This window comes from Echinops telfairi, unplaced genomic scaffold (genome assembly GCF_000313985.2).
Source record: "Echinops telfairi isolate 266 unplaced genomic scaffold, ASM31398v2 ScPeMD7_2;HRSCAF=8, whole genome shotgun sequence".
Classification (NCBI taxonomy): Eukaryota; Metazoa; Chordata; class Mammalia; order Afrosoricida; family Tenrecidae; genus Echinops; species Echinops telfairi.
Genome location: NW_022103898.1, coordinates 14180974 through 14195851, shown reverse-complemented (window position 1 = coordinate 14195851; position 14878 = coordinate 14180974). Strand labels below are relative to the sequence as shown.

General features: G+C 54.0%; 1 protein-coding gene and 1 non-coding gene across 2 annotated transcripts in view; one reads left to right on the top strand and one right to left on the bottom strand.

Annotated features, from left to right (window-relative positions):
• Positions 1-567: 567 nt before the first annotated feature.
• Positions 568-14878, bottom strand: part of FOXRED2 (FAD dependent oxidoreductase domain containing 2) — a 21139-nt gene continuing 6828 nt past the window's right edge. Inside the window, exons 3-7 of the mRNA XM_004700718.2 lie at positions 13720-13886; positions 5761-5926; positions 4990-5231; positions 3201-3371; positions 568-1808 (exon numbers count right to left, since the gene is read on the bottom strand). Of these exons, the coding sequence (XP_004700775.1) occupies positions 1570-1808; positions 3201-3371; positions 4990-5231; positions 5761-5926; positions 13720-13886 (985 nt within the window). The 3' untranslated portion in view covers positions 568-1569. The remainder of the gene's footprint in view (positions 1809-3200; positions 3372-4989; positions 5232-5760; positions 5927-13719; positions 13887-14878) is intronic.
• On the top strand, positions 10917-11098 carry LOC115870878. The gene has a single exon (XR_004046976.1). It is a non-coding gene; the product is annotated as a U2 spliceosomal RNA (small nuclear RNA).

Genomic DNA, 14878 nt, shown 5'->3' with positions numbered 1-14878 from the left:
CCCCCACCCCAGGAAAGACATCTCTAAGCAGCTGGGCCCGAATGGAGTCAAGTCTCATAAAGGAGAAACCAGGAAGGCTGGCACCTCGATTGAAGCAATCGTTCAGCAGATGCCACATATTTGGGCGTCAGCAAGCTGTCACCACCCCAGCACACTCACGGGAACAAGGGGCGGAGCCAGTCTTCCAGGATGGCGTCGGCAGCCGGGGGGAACAGGGGGGCCGAGCAGCACAGGCAGAAGCCGGATGAAAACATTTTATTTTAAAATGAAGACTTTGGTGAAAGGAGTGTGTGTGGGTGTGTGGGTGTGTCGGGGCCGTGGGGATCTGGTTTGGGTTTGTCTGTCATTGGTCGGAGACACTGAATCCAAAGTCCTGGGACCTTGGAGTTTCGACTTTGCAAACTGTCTCAAGCACCGTTGCACCTTCCCGACTGGGCAAGGGCGGTGAGTCTCCCTGTGGACGCGCTGCAGTGCCCAGGGGGCCAGCCGTGGTGAAGAGTTTAGGGGCCTAGTCCAGACGGGACAGGGAGCCATGTCCCCAGGGAAGAACTGCTTTGGAGAGTCAGCTCATCCGGGGGCCTCCTCGGTGGTGCAAAGGCTAAGTGCTTGCCTGGCGGCTGAAAGGCTGGAGGTTCGAATCCAGAAGCTCCTCAGAAGACGTCCTGGCCCTCTGAGAGGTCACCATCTGGAGACCCTCTGGAGCAGCTGTGCCCCACACACGTGGAGGGGCTCCCACAGGCAGAAGGCACCGAGGGCAGCATGGCTGGCTCTGGACAGACCCAGAGCTTGCTTTCTGCACCGACGATTTCCAAGGGCTTTCTGGTCACGAGGCTGAAGCCCTGAGGGGGCAGGTGTTGATGCCTGACGACCAGGGCCGTAAGTGGCTGGCAGGACCGTGCAGGTCTGGCTGCTCTGAGCAGGTGCTGGTGGTTGCCCATGGAGTGTGTCCAGGTGGGCTGGAGGCAGGGGCCAGGCTGGGGCAGGTGGGAGGCAAGGAGCAGAGAGGAGAATGGAGGTTGGCCACCAGCCGCGGGGAGCAGTGGGTTCTGCCCAGTGCTGCTCAGATGAGCTGGGTTTGCCCAGAGCAGGCCTCCTGGACCACAGACCCCGCCCTGGTCTCAGTCTTGCTGGCCCCCAGGGGTCCCAGAGCCCAATCGGATCCCGCTGATCACAGCAGGAGGGGCGAGGGGCCTCGTGAGTTGCTGCTGGTTCACTAGCAGACTGGGGACTACGACCCCTTCCACTTCCCCCCAAGGCTGTGGAGAAACCCTCGCGTCATGAGGTGCTACGCTGGGTGCTGAGATGGGGTACCCCGCTGGGTGCTTGATGGGCTCAGAGTGTGGCCAGCTGTGGAGGGGCCCCTGTCCTGGCCCTACCCCTGGCACCCGGCTCTGACCAGAAGGCAGTGTGGCTGCACCTCAGCCCTGCATGGCCTGGGCTCACTTTGGTGCCGTCTCACGGTTGTGGGGCTGGTCTGCATGTCTTTGGTGATCTCACCCCGAGGGGAGTGAGGGGTGGGGAGAGTGGGTCCCTGGCTGGGGCTGGGTGGGGGGCACAGTCTAGAGGCACTCAGAGCTCCAGCTTCTTGTTGTCAAGAGGCTGGACCCCAAGCCCGGCAAGCGGGGGCTGCCTGGCTGGGCCCTGGGGGCTGGGGGGCTGGCCTGTGGCTGCGTAGTCCCGCAGGAGCCCGCTCTCCACGCCGTGCCGCCGGAGGTGCTCGGTCCCCACGAGCCCCTGCTGTCTCAGGTAGCCCTGCTGGCAGGAGGGTGGCAGCTTCTGGCGCGTCAGGGCAAACAGGAAACAGGACTCTGCACAAAGGCCACAGCGGGGCAGTGAGCAGATGGCCAGGGGCCCTGGCTCCCCCGAGGTGCCAAGATCAGGCAGCTGCTTGGGCATCCCGGAAGAACAAGGCTCCGGAAGGTGAGGAGTCACAGACGTGACTCAGGGAGCCAGGTTGGGGTGAAGGGACCCTCAGCCCTGTCTCCTGAAACTGCCCACCTGTGGCTGGGACCCTAAGGGGCCCAGTTGGAGCTCAGACACGGCCAGCAGAGGGTCTGAGCGTGTCTGCCGGGACCCGTGGAGAGACACGGCCAGCAGAGGGTCTGAGCGTGTCTGCCAGGGGCGGTGGGGTCGGGCGTGAGTCTGCGTGTCTGCGTCTGCTTCCAGCATCACAGCAACGTGAGTGACTACAGTACAACACACTGACAGATGGGCAGGGGGTGTGCTCCTGATACCTTGAGAAGTAGCGGGGCTTCGTAGGGAGGGGCTCTAATGTCCCATCACCCGGTGGTGTCTGACCAGGAAGGAGGGCCTGGAGAACCCTCGGCGTTTGCAGTTGCTCAGCTCTGGCTCGACGTACAAATGAACAAGGCGCATCCACGGATCTTCATGTATTAGAGGACTGTCTGTAGCGGTCTCCCGGCAGGGCCCCTTGTAGTAACTCCTTAGTAGCATGTTTTTCTTCCTATTGCACCTGCTGGGGTCTGGGCTTTATTTGAGGGTCTCTACACAGACCTCCTCACCTCCCTGCCGTCGAGTCAATGCCGACTCGGAGAGACCCTATAGGACAGGGTAGCACGGCCCCCGTGGGGTTCTGAGACTGTCACTCTTTACGGGAGGAGAGGCCTCCTCTTTCTCCTGGGCAGTGGCTGGTGGGCTTGAACTACTGTGGTCACTAGCCTCACTCGGTCACTAGCCTCACTCGTACCACCACAGCACCGGGGCCTTTGGTCTCGGACTCTGGACACATTACCAGGAGAGAGAAGTCCCTGGAGAAGGACACTGCTTGGTGAATTGGAGGGGCGGTGACAAAGAGGAAGGCCCTTGACGAGACGGATGGACGCAGAGGCTGCAGCCGTGGGTTCAACTCTAAGAGCCACTGTGAGGTGGGTGAGGGCCAGGTGGTGTTCCATTCTGCTGCACACGGGGTCGACCCGGCAGCACCTGACCACAACAACCAATTCTCCCCCTGAGCCCCGGCCTCAGCTCCCCACTGGCCCCAGCACGGGCCTGCCAGGACCTCACTCAAGGACCTGATGGCCAGCGGCCAGGGGAGGCCCAGGAGTCAGGTTGGCTTTCTCGCAGCCCGGGGCCTGCATGAGCACCTGGTCTACCAACCTGCAGCAGCGCGCAGCCCCGGGTTTGCGTCTCTCCCTGGGGCCCTGAGAGCCCTTTGTGCTTGGGCACTCCCGGGACGTTACCTGCATAGAAGTGGCGCAGGTCGGTGGCCAGGCAGTTCTCCAGGAAGCGTCTCAGGGGCAGGATGTGTCCGACCGGGGCAGTCCAGTCTGTCAGGAAGTCCTCCACCACGTGGTGGATGGCGCTGGGCCGCGGCAGCAGCCAGTCTGCGGGGCGGAACCTCACCTCCTGCTCTGGGGGGCACAGGGAGAGTCATGTCGGGCTGGGAGGCTGGGGAGCCCACCCTAAGTGGCCCTGGTTCGTGCTTGGTTTCCTGATCCACTTCAGTACAGCCCCCCATGGGCTTGTTCAATGACTGTTTGCAAAGATTTAGAAGATTGATCCACTGAAGAGGACAAGACTCTTTCCTGGCAGTGTCAGAGATCCGACCCCTGCAGTCAGAGACCCGTTCCTGAGGTCAGAGACCTGTCACCTACAGTCAGGGACCTGACCCCTGCAGTCAGAGACCTGTCCTCTGCAGTCAGGGACCTGTCCCTGCAGTCAGAGACCTGTCCCTGTGGTCAGGGACCCGACCTTGCAGTCAGAGACCTGACCCCTGCGGTCAGAGACCCGACCATGCAGTCAGAGACCTGTCCCCTGCAGTCAGGGACCTGTCCCTGCAGTCAGAGACCTGACCCCTGCAGTGTGAGAGGGTGGAGCTCAGGGCGATGACTGGTCCTTTGTAAAGACTCACGTGAACTGAAGGCCCATGTGGGTGCTTCAGAGCTGCGCTGGCCGGGTAGGCTCAGAAGCCCTGCATTGCAGTAAGGACCTTGTAGTCAGCTGCCCACCTGGTGTGGGAGCCACAACTTGACCATCTTGGGCTGGGGAACCAGCAGGCAATCCACCCCACCTCGGGGCTCCTCTACTGGGAGGGGCTCCTCACACTGGACACAGCCTCCCCTGCCCCTTAGAACACACATCTGTGGGTCCCTTGCCCCCCACGACGGCAGTCATGAAGCTGGAGCTCAGTCAGTGGGAGCTCCTCTGGGCTGGGCACCACACTGTCGGCCCTACCAGGAAGTCCTATTGTTGTCCTGTTTGATAGATAAGGCTCAGGGAAGGGACAGTCCCAGGGGATACAGTGAGAAAGGGCGGAAGCCAAATTCACTGCCAACTCACAGCGACCCTATAGGACAGGGTGGAACTGTCCCTGTGGGTTTCTGAGACTGTAGCTCTTTATGGGAATAGAAAGTCCTGTCTTTCTCCCATAGAGGGGCTGGTGGTTTTGAACTGCTGACCTCACAGCTAGCATCCCAGTCCCAAAGCATAACCATTACGTCACCGGGGGCGTGAGGCATGAACAGACAGGATGTTTGCCTAGGCTTTGCTGCACTCCAGCTTTGAAAGCCCCGTTCCTGGTCCTTTCTCTGCTCCTTCATACACTCAGCCTCTGGAGTCCACTCCGCCTCGCGCCTTCCCCACGGCCCCAGGGCCAGTCTCCTTTGAATCCACTCAGACTATAAACCAAACTCCCTGCCTGCAGATGACGTCCAGCAGAACTGCCCAGAGGACCGTTTCTCAGACTGTGACTCTTCAGGGAGCAGGCAGCCTCATCTTTCTCCTGCGGAACTGCTGGTGGTTTCGAACTGCTGGCCTTGTGCTTAGCAGCCCCGTGCATAACTACTATGCCACCAGGGTTCCCTTCACAGCACCACAATGCCCCTCTTACTTGGGGAAACCTAGGAGAGGCTATGCACGCTTGGAGTGGCCTGTATGGGCCACAGGATGTTCCAGAAGATGGGGAACATCAAAGCTTGTCCTCTGACCTTCTTGTTATGTGAGGGCCTGATGGGGATCCCTCGGGCTCACCGGTGGGGAGGTGTCTGTAGTAGTAGACGACGGGGTGGAGGAAGTTGGACTGCCAGGCGTCTCTCATGTGTCCCACCGAGCGGTCTTGGAAGAAGACGTCCTTATCGGGGCCCGAGAAATTCTTGCCATACTCCAGGTTGATGACGAAGAGCCCGTGCCTCGCCTGCCGTCCCGTGAGGGTCTCCAGCTGGGCCAGCATCTGCATGGGGAACTCCTCCAGGTACTCGAAGGAGGTGGCATTCCTGGGCACACGGGAGCCAAGACCCTTAGTCCTGGGGCGGAGGGAGAGGGGCGCGCGGGCAGTTGCATCTCCCCTGAGCCAGCAGAGCTGGCTGCATGTGCCTCACTGTAACACACCACTGTGACAGCCAAGTGCTGACTTCCATAGGACAGAAGCCAGAAACCCCGGGGACCCTGCAAAGGCAGCTGGGCCAGTGAGAACCAGGCGGGCCAGGCCGGAGGACTCAAGGTCAGGGAGCGAACCAGGATGGAGCAGGGTGGGCCAGGTCATGGGGGCTCTAGATGATGCTGAGAAGTTAGGATCGCACCTGGAGAGCTTAGGGTGCCTGGCATTCTCCGGAACCTCCTCGGTTGTTCTGTGCACGGCAGACTGTGGGGCTGAGGGAGCGGGCAGCCTGGACAGGTGGGAGTGGCGAGCTGGTGGCAGTGGTTGGGTCTAGGTCCCATCTGAAGGCAGGGCAGGCAGGGCTCGCCTCGCTCTGATTTCGGGGTGTGTGAATGTGTGTGTGTGTGGGCGCACGGACTACTCACTCCTTCAGCAGGATGACGTCGGCCAGCACACTGAACATCTGGTAGAGCCCAGAGGCCTCGTTCACACGCCGGAGGATGGAGTTGGTCAGCTGGGTGATGGGGAACTCGGTGAAGGGCCAGGCGACGCCGTGGTGGCGTTGTTCCAGGAGCCGATGGACAGCACGCACTGACACGCATGGAGAGACAGGGACAGGGAGCCTTCCAGATCTTATCTCTTGACCCCAGGAGGGCAGGGGGATCTGAGCCACACCTTTGAACTCAGGGCTTGGTGCAAACGTGTGGGTGGTGAGGAAGTAGGAGGGGGAGGCAGGAGAGGGCCAGTGGCCGTGATCTTGGGGAGGGGCCCACAGCACATCTGTTGCAGCTGTTGGACTTTGGCCTTGAATTGAGAAACAGCAGCCAGTGGGGTTCGGCAGCATCATTGCTGCTACTTCACGTGGGACATCAGACCAGACATAGGGACATGGAGAAGCATGTCAAGTGGGGTGTGTGTGTGTGTGTGTGTGTATGTGTGTGTGTGTGTGCTCTCAACAGCAGCAAAAATAAGTCCTAAAGAGCAACAACACAACCAGTGCAAGCCAGTGCAGGACCTTCCAATGGGGCCTTCCCCTTCTCCCAGTCCCCGGCTCTCAGCTCTGAGTGCTCGGCTCTGGCAAGGATGCCATGCAAAAACCCTGCGAGGGCCCCTGCTCTTCACGGGGCAGATGAAGCTTCCACCAACATGCACGTCCGTTCAGTTGTGGGAACAGGGGAGATGGGTAGAGCGTCTGCCTGGGCCAGGCGGGGCCTGTCTCTACTTCCCTCTCACCACATGGATAGGCGTGGGGCTGGCGCCCAGATCCGAGGCCTGCATTGACCCTGTGTCTACCTGGACTCCCCAGCGTGTGGATGGAGCCTGTAGGGGTTGAACTGGGACCCCCTAACATCTGTGCTAACTGGATCCTTGGAGAGCTCCAGGGGCCTTGGTGCCACTCCCCCACTCCCCATCCCCACCCCCCTTTGCTCTTTGGCTGCTTTCATCTCCTTTCTGTCTCAGAAGAGCTGGGCTCCAGACACCCACCCCTGCCCTCAGCCCGCCTCGTTCACGTCGCAGACAGCCCACTCTGGGGGTGATCGCCACAGGCGGACAGGTTAGGGTGGCGGCACCGATTCGGTTGCTGTTAGTTCTGTCCAGTCGGCTCTGACTCCCAGGGGCCCCTGAACAAGAGAAGGAAGCGCCGCCCGGCCCTGTGCCCTCCTCCTCACTCACAGTTGTGAGGTCCGAGCCCAGTGTCACAGCCACCGTGTCCGTCCATCTCCTTGAGGGCCGTCCTCTTTCACTGCCCCTCCCCTTGAAGGACGCTGTCCTTCCCCAGGGACTGCTCTCTCCTGACCACCTGTCTAAAGTGTGTGAGACGAATCTAGCCGCCCTGGCCCCCGAGGAGCACTCTGGCCACACTTCTTCCAAGACAGGCTTCTTTGTCCTTTTGGCGGTCCACGGAGCTGTCGATATTCTTTGCCAGCAGTGTAATTCAAATGCTTCATGTCGGGGTGCTGGGTCCCCCTCTTTTTCCTGGCCTTCTATTTGACCAAGCACATGTCCTTTTCCTGGGACTGGTCTCTTCTCTCTCTCTTTTAATTAAAAAAAAACATTTTATTTGGGGCTCTTGTCACCATCCATCCATCCATCCATTGTGTCAAGCTCATTTGTACATATGTTGCCATCATCATTTTCAAAACATTTTCTTTCTTTGAGCCCTTGGTATATCAGCTCATTTTTCCCCCTTCCCCCACCCTCCCTCCATCATGATCCCTTGATAATTTATATATTATTATTTTGTTCATGTCTTACACTGACCACTGTCTCCCTTCACCCACTTTTCTGTTGTCTGTCCCCCCAGGGGGGTGGGGGGTGGGGAGGGATATATATGTCGATCTGGCCTCCTCTTTTTTTTTTTTGGTCTCCTCTCTTTTTAAAAATTTTATCAAGAATTTTTATTTCTCTGCATCCGAGGTGGTTATAATTCTCTCGATGTGATGAACTTTATTTATTGACCTTTTTCCTTACATATTTTGGTTTTCTGATGTTAAACCCATCTGGGTGATATTTCACATTTGGCCGCATTCCACCTGCTTGCCTTTTGCCCCCATGTTCTGTTGGGAGTGAGCCCCGCCTGTCATTTTCCCTGCTCTTGGGACCCTTGTGAGGGTGGGTCCAGGATCCAGGTTTACCTCCACTGGTCTCTTCTCTTAACACATCCAAAGTCCGTGAGACGAAGTCTCACCATCCTTGCTTCCAAAGAGCATTCTGGCCCTACTTCTTCCAAGACAGATCTGTGTTCTTCTGACAGTCCATGGTACTTTCAATATTCTTTGCTGACCCCAAGATGCAAACGCATGGATTCTTCTTTGGTCTTCCTTATCCAGTGTCCAACTTTCATATGAAGCAACCTTAACCAAGGCACACCTTAGTCATCAAAGTGACATCCTCATTCAATTCTTGAAGGAGGTCTTGTGCAGCACATCTGTCAATGGGACATGTGGTTTGTTTCCTTGATTGCTGCTTCCATGAACATTGATTGTGGAGCCAAGCCAGATGACATCTTTGAGAACTTGACTCTTTTCTCTGTTTGCTATACTGTTACCTATTGGTCCAGTTGTGAGCATTTTGGTTTTCTTTATATGGAGTTGCAATCGACACTGAAGGCTGAAGTCCTGGATCTTCATCAACAAGTGCTTCAAATCCTCCTGACTTTCAGCAAGCAAGATCGTGTCACCTGTACATCTAGTTGTTACAGAGCTTTCCTCCAGTGCCCGTGAACCATACGCCGTTGTCTCTCTACACACATCTTGAAAACCACTTTGACAGCGGAGTCCCCACTTCAGCTGGGATCCGATTTTGAAGAGTGGGGGAAAGGAAGATGACCATTTAGTGGGTGCCATGTGAAAATGTGATGAGGACTCCCCGGACCAGCAACCATTCTTACCAGAGTGACAAGCCATCCTGATGGGAAAACCAAGTGAAGAGGGGGAAAGGGAAAAGACAAGGGCATTTCGGTTGGTGGGAAAGGGTGAGAGGACCAACCTCCTAGAGGGGAAAATACAATGAACAATACTTTTTGGACCCCAAGGGGAGAGTATGCCTGGACCTATGTTCCTAACAGGGCACCTTGGTCCGAGTTCTGTACACTCTCTGGGAACCCAGGCCACAGGCCACGGGATACTGGTTCTTTGAGGCACAAAACATATTCCACACGCCACACCAGAGGGATGTGAGGTGGAAACCTTGCTAGATGAACTGGGCTCTACCTCAAACACACCGGTAATGTGAGGAGTTAAACAGGCTGACACTGCATGGTGTGTGACGAAGCAGCGGACGGCTGTACCAGGAGTAGGGACCTGTCTGTGGGCGAGTCAACGTGGACTGACCACGTCAATGCCCTACTGGCTTTATTACGACACATAGTATTCTGGAAGACCCGGGTCTGACATCGTCAGTACTATTGCTGGAGGTTTTGCCTGACCACCAACTTCTGCTGTTTGTGCAAACAGTGTCCAGTCACATCAGGATTTAATCCGGGCAAGTCAATAATTCACGCATTGCGATTTGTAGTTCGCGGACACTCGTTTGATGCCCCTTTCTCAACTGTGTCTTAAGTACGTTACCGTGGGCTAAGCCAATGGCACTATCAACCGACGGACCTCCCTCATGCTACAGGGAGGTGATGGATAAGATTCTCCACCATAAAATAGCAAAGATGTCTCTAAGATGAGCCAGAGGCAGATAGAAAACAGTTTCGGGAATGAGTTTTGGCTCGCACGCAATTCTAGCTCCACTCTAAGAACGATCAGTTCTTAGGACATGGCCCTGCTCCACACATGACCTCCTGAAGGGAACGTGGAAGATCTGGGTGCTACGGTACAATGTGGTCAGGAAGTTTAGCTGGTGCTGGCTATCAGGAAGAACAGCACCTGGAGTTTAAAGGTTCGTTTTCAAACCAGCAGCCATCTAAGGGAGCCATCCACTACGCCCACCTGGGAGATGCACATGAACATCTGTAACCCAAGGATTGCAAGTTATAGAATCCAAATCAGAAGGAGGGAATGGTATCAGAGCTAACATTGTGAAAGTCTGGTTTGCAGAAAGCTACGGACGACAGTGGAAGCCCAAAATACATAAACGCAGGGTCTACACAGGGGATAAGCCCCCAGTGATTTCTCTCTGAGTCTCAGGGATGAGAAATAACCTGGCTATCAGACAGAGAGTATGGGAGAGATGATTATAGGAGATTAAAAAGATAGATCTGGCTCAAATGGTTAAAACTTTGTCATTTGATTTCCCTTTTGATACATTTTGAGCTTGATATGTTTTAAAATATTTTCCATTTTTGTTTTCATATAGGGGTTCACCTCTCTTGTATTTTGCTATTGTTGATAGCCTTCTTGACTCCCTGTCATGTATTTTTCTGTTTTTCGGCTTATAAAACCCAGGCTGGGTGAATCTACAGGGACGATAACTAGATAAGGGTTCCTGGGGGGTATGGCGGGGGAGGTGGGAGGTAATGGGGAGCTGATATTAAGAAGCACAAGAAGGAAAATCATTTTGAAAATGATGTGGTAGCAATTGTACAACATCGCTTCATATGACTAAACTACTGAGTGGTATGCGGTCTGGATTATGTCCTAATGAAATGGTTTGGAAAAAATCCTGATGTGGCATTCTTCTCCCTAAAGTCCAGCTTCTCCGGTTATCTGCTCAGCATGCAGACTGATTAAGTCTGGTGCAAGGCTACAACGCCGATGCCCGTCGTTCCCGATTTTAAATCAGGCAGCATCCCCAGCATTCCCCTAAGGACTGCCTCTTGGCCCATGTACAGGTTCCTCATGGGCACAGGAAGTATTCTAGAATTCGCATTCTCAAGGCTATCCAAAGCTTGTGCTGATCTACACATAATCAATAAAACACAGCAATACCTTTCTGGGATCCTTGGCGATCAGCCCTGATCCATCTGACATCAGCAATGATATCCCTTCCTCCACGGCCTGTTCTGAATCCAGCTGGACCTCTGGCAGTTAGTTCCCTGTCAGTGTACTGCAGCGCCGTTGTTGGATGATCTTCAGCACAACTTTGCTTGCATGTGTTACTAGTGATGCTCTTTGAGAATTTCTACATTCTCATCGCTTCTCGGCCTTTTGGCTAAGATCAAGTGTAGAATTTCTACATTCCGACGGGGTCATCTTTCTTTGGAATGTGTAACAAATATATGGCTCTCCTCCAGTTGGCTGGCCAAGCAGTGGTCTTTCTTGGCCTAGATGAATGTGCACGTCCAGTGCTTCCTGGGCTTGCGGAAGCATTCCAGTTGGCATTCCACCAGTCCCTGGAGCCTGGTTTTTTGATAGTGCCTTTAGTACAGCCTTGGACTTCTTCCTTCCGTACAATTGGTTCTTGATTAGATGTTACCTCTTGAAACGGATGAATATCAACCAGTTCTTTTGGCACCTTGACTCTGTGTATACCTTCCATCATCTTTTGAGGCTTCCGGCATGACTCCATAGTTTGCCCATAGAATCTTTCAGTGTTACAACACGAGGCTTGATTTATTTTTTCTTTGGTTCTTTCAGCTTGATATATGCTGAGCGTGTCCTTTGTGGTTTTCCAACTTAGCTCTCCGCACATTTTGTTATAATAATGCTTTGCTTTGTCTTCTTGACCTGCCCTTTGAGCTCTGTCATCAAGGGCAAGTTCCAGAGTCTCTCCTGACATTCCCTCTGGTCTTTTCCTTCTTTCCTGCAGGTAAGTAACCTTCTGCATTCCTCATGCATAACGCTGCCGAGGAGTCAAGTTTATTCTTGAGATGTTCTAGAAATTCAGGTGGGACAGACTCAAGTTCGTAAGGTGGCTCTCACAGACTTGTGTTAACTTTCTTCAACTTCAACCTGAACTTAGATAGGAGCAATTGACGGTAAGTTCCATCCAGTCAGCTCCTGGCCTTGTTTTGGCTGCTGATACGGAGTTTCTCACTCATCTTGCCCCACGGAGGTGGTCAGCTCGATTCCTGTGCGTCCCATCTGGTGAAATCCACGGGTATATTGCTGTCTGTGCTATTGAAAAGCGTTATTTGCAATGACAGAAGTCATTGGTTTTGTAAAATTCTATCCTGTGATTTCCACTTTCGTTTCTATAACCAAAGCCTTATTTTCTAACTACTGTTCCTTCCTCTTTGTTTCTGACTTTCACATCCCATCACCAGTAATCATCCAAGCATCTTCGCTGCATATTTGCTCAATTTCAGACTGAAGAAGTTGGTACAATTCTTTCATTTCTTCACCACCAGCGTTAGTGGTTGGTGTGTAACTGAGGATAATAGTTTTATTAACTGCATTTCCTTGTATGTGCATAGATCTTTATCTTTCAGTGTTTTAAATGCATTAAAAAGAGTTGTACTATCATCACCACAATCAATTTTAGGGCATTTCCTTCGTTCTCGTACCATTATTACTAGCTCCCTATCATCCCACAAACTCCCTTGCTATAACTCGAAGGAACTGTTAATCTAGTTAGGGTCTCCGTGGATTTTCTGACCCTGAATTTCACATAAAGGAAATCATAAAACAAGCCTTAACAAGGGCAACAATGTAAAACAGAAAAACCTCAATCCAAAAGAAAGCAGACAACAGAAACTAGAATACATTAAAAATTAGTCAAAACGGAAAAATGGTAATGTGCTATTTTTACCTTACTATAGCTGCAGGGACCCCAGGTGATGCAGTGGTTAAGCCGTGGGCTGCGATCTGCAAGGCAGGCAGTTCAAAACCACCAGCAGCTCCGCGGGGGAAAGCCTGGGCTCTCTACTCCCCGTCTCGGAAACCCACACGGGTCACCGTGAGTCAGCACTGACGTGATGACACTGAGTGTTGATTTTATCTCTGCAGTTGTCCAGTTTCTCGTGGACTCTGTTGGGGGGCAAGGTCATTCACGTCCCTGGTCACTGGTCTGAGGGATTCAGCGGAGGTGGGGTGACTCGGCAAACAGGTTTTGGGCTTTCACTGTCATCCACAGGTGCTCAGAATGTAAGCCCTGGTACAATTCCCGCTTTGATCTTGGAGTTGATTATTTACAATTCTCGGATCACATGGGATGGTGGGCTCCTTCGGTGTGGACTTAACTGACACCTCAATTAGATGGTTGGCTGCATTGGGTGATACCCTACCACAGACAGCACTGCACCTCCAGGTTGATCTAGAAAAGCTCTTTTACAGTAGCTAGGCTAAATAGTTGTTTACTTTTAAGAAGACTTCAGGGGATTTTTTGTTTTGTTTAAGTTTTAAAGGTTATCTCAGGGAAACAGTTTCAGGGGTTCATTCTCTCTCCATGGCTTCAGAAAGTCCAGCGTCCATGAGAATTCGAACATCTGTTTTGCATTTCCCCGCAAATGTCCAGTAATCCTAGCTGGGTACCCTCCTGGTCTCATGGCAAAGGAGACAGCTGTTGATGGAGACAATTAGCCAGCGTCGTCTATATCCTTTTTCTGTTCCCGGCTCTCCTTCTTCCTCGTTGTCGCAGGTGAATGGGGACCAACTGCCGTGCTTTGGAGGGTGAACTGCAGGCTTTTAAGAACCCAAGTACGGTGCCACAGTCAGGCACTCGGCATGCTACCCAGCTAACTGCGGTGATGGGCTGAGCCGTGCAACCATGACCCTAAGCGTCCAGACTAAAGAACCAAATCCCAGGAAGTGGCTGATGGTACAGAAGCAGCCTCAGCATTTTTATTTTTTTTTAGTGGTGAGAGTAGCTGCCCAACTCAGAGCATGTCCCCCACGTCCCTGGACGGGACCTGCAGGAACCGTTGCGTTGGCACACGCTCTGCTCAGTGTGCTCTCACGTCAACAACAGTGGACAACAACATAAAAAAAATCCCTTCAATGCTTCTGAAAACCCAGAGTGTGCATCTCGCCCACGGGCACACTGACCCGGCTCACCTGTGTACCGGAAGCCGTGGATGAAGCCCCCCGCAGACTTCCGGTAGTCCACCGAGTGACTGGCTGTACCCAGGACAAAGAGGCCCCGGCTTCCTTTGGACTCGTAGCTGGCCTTGATCAGTGGGTACTTCTTGCTGAATGCACCCCCTGAGGCGAGTCTGAGGGAGCTGTCAGGGAAAGGGAGCTTACGTTAAAAGAGCTACTGGCTGGGAAGGGAGGAGCCCTGGGGCCCAGCTGGTTAAGGGCTGGGAGGCCAACTTGCAAGGTCCGCAGTTCAGAGCCATGAGAGGCTCTGTGGGAGAAAGAACGAGGCCGCTTGTTTCTGTAGAGATTTACAGCTCTGGAAACTCTGTGGGGCCAGTTCTAGTCTGCCCTAGCAGGTCTTTAGGAGTTGAAATAGACTTACCAGCAGTGGGGTTTGGGGCATATGAAGACCCTCTTTGGTGCCTGGCATAAAACCCACCCCATCTCACCCTCGCCTCAACCCTGGGAGGTGACAGTTATTTCCATTTAACAGATGAAGGGACTGGGGCTTCACAGGGACAGAGGGAGGATTCAAGCCCAGGGCTATGGGCTCAGACCAGTTCCTGCTGAGCCCAGAGAGAAAGGTGGGCTTGATCCAGGTGGCCCCTTGGCCTCTGGTGTCTTGGCAGGAAGACACGTGAGAGGCTGGGCAGATGGATTCTTGGGTTGTCCATCGGGTAGGGGGCAGCAGTGTCTAACAACGGTCGCTGTGGGCTGTAGAGTGGGTTCTGACTCCCAGGGACCCCCGTGTGATGGAGGGCGCTCAGCTACAGTGTTCACGATAGCAGATTGCCAGGCGATTCTCTGTGGGTGCCATGGGGTGGTGGTGACCTGCCAACGCTTTGGTGAGCGTCCGAGAGCTTAGTCACTGTACCGCCATGGCTCCCTTTCGCTGAAAGAGGCAGATCCTCAAAAGTGAAGCTGGAGATTCATTTACCCGCAGCGGACGTCCTTTTGGGCACAGCCCAGAGCGTCTGCCGAGTATCTTTCTACCCTCGCTTTCTGAGAAGGAAACCAGGGGGCCCCTTGTTGAGCTGGAGGAATGGGGACACAGAGGAGTTAAGCAATGTTCTCAGAACTGTGAGCAGTAACTTTTGGTGCCGTCAGGGGGTCACGGATTGGTTCTGACCCACAG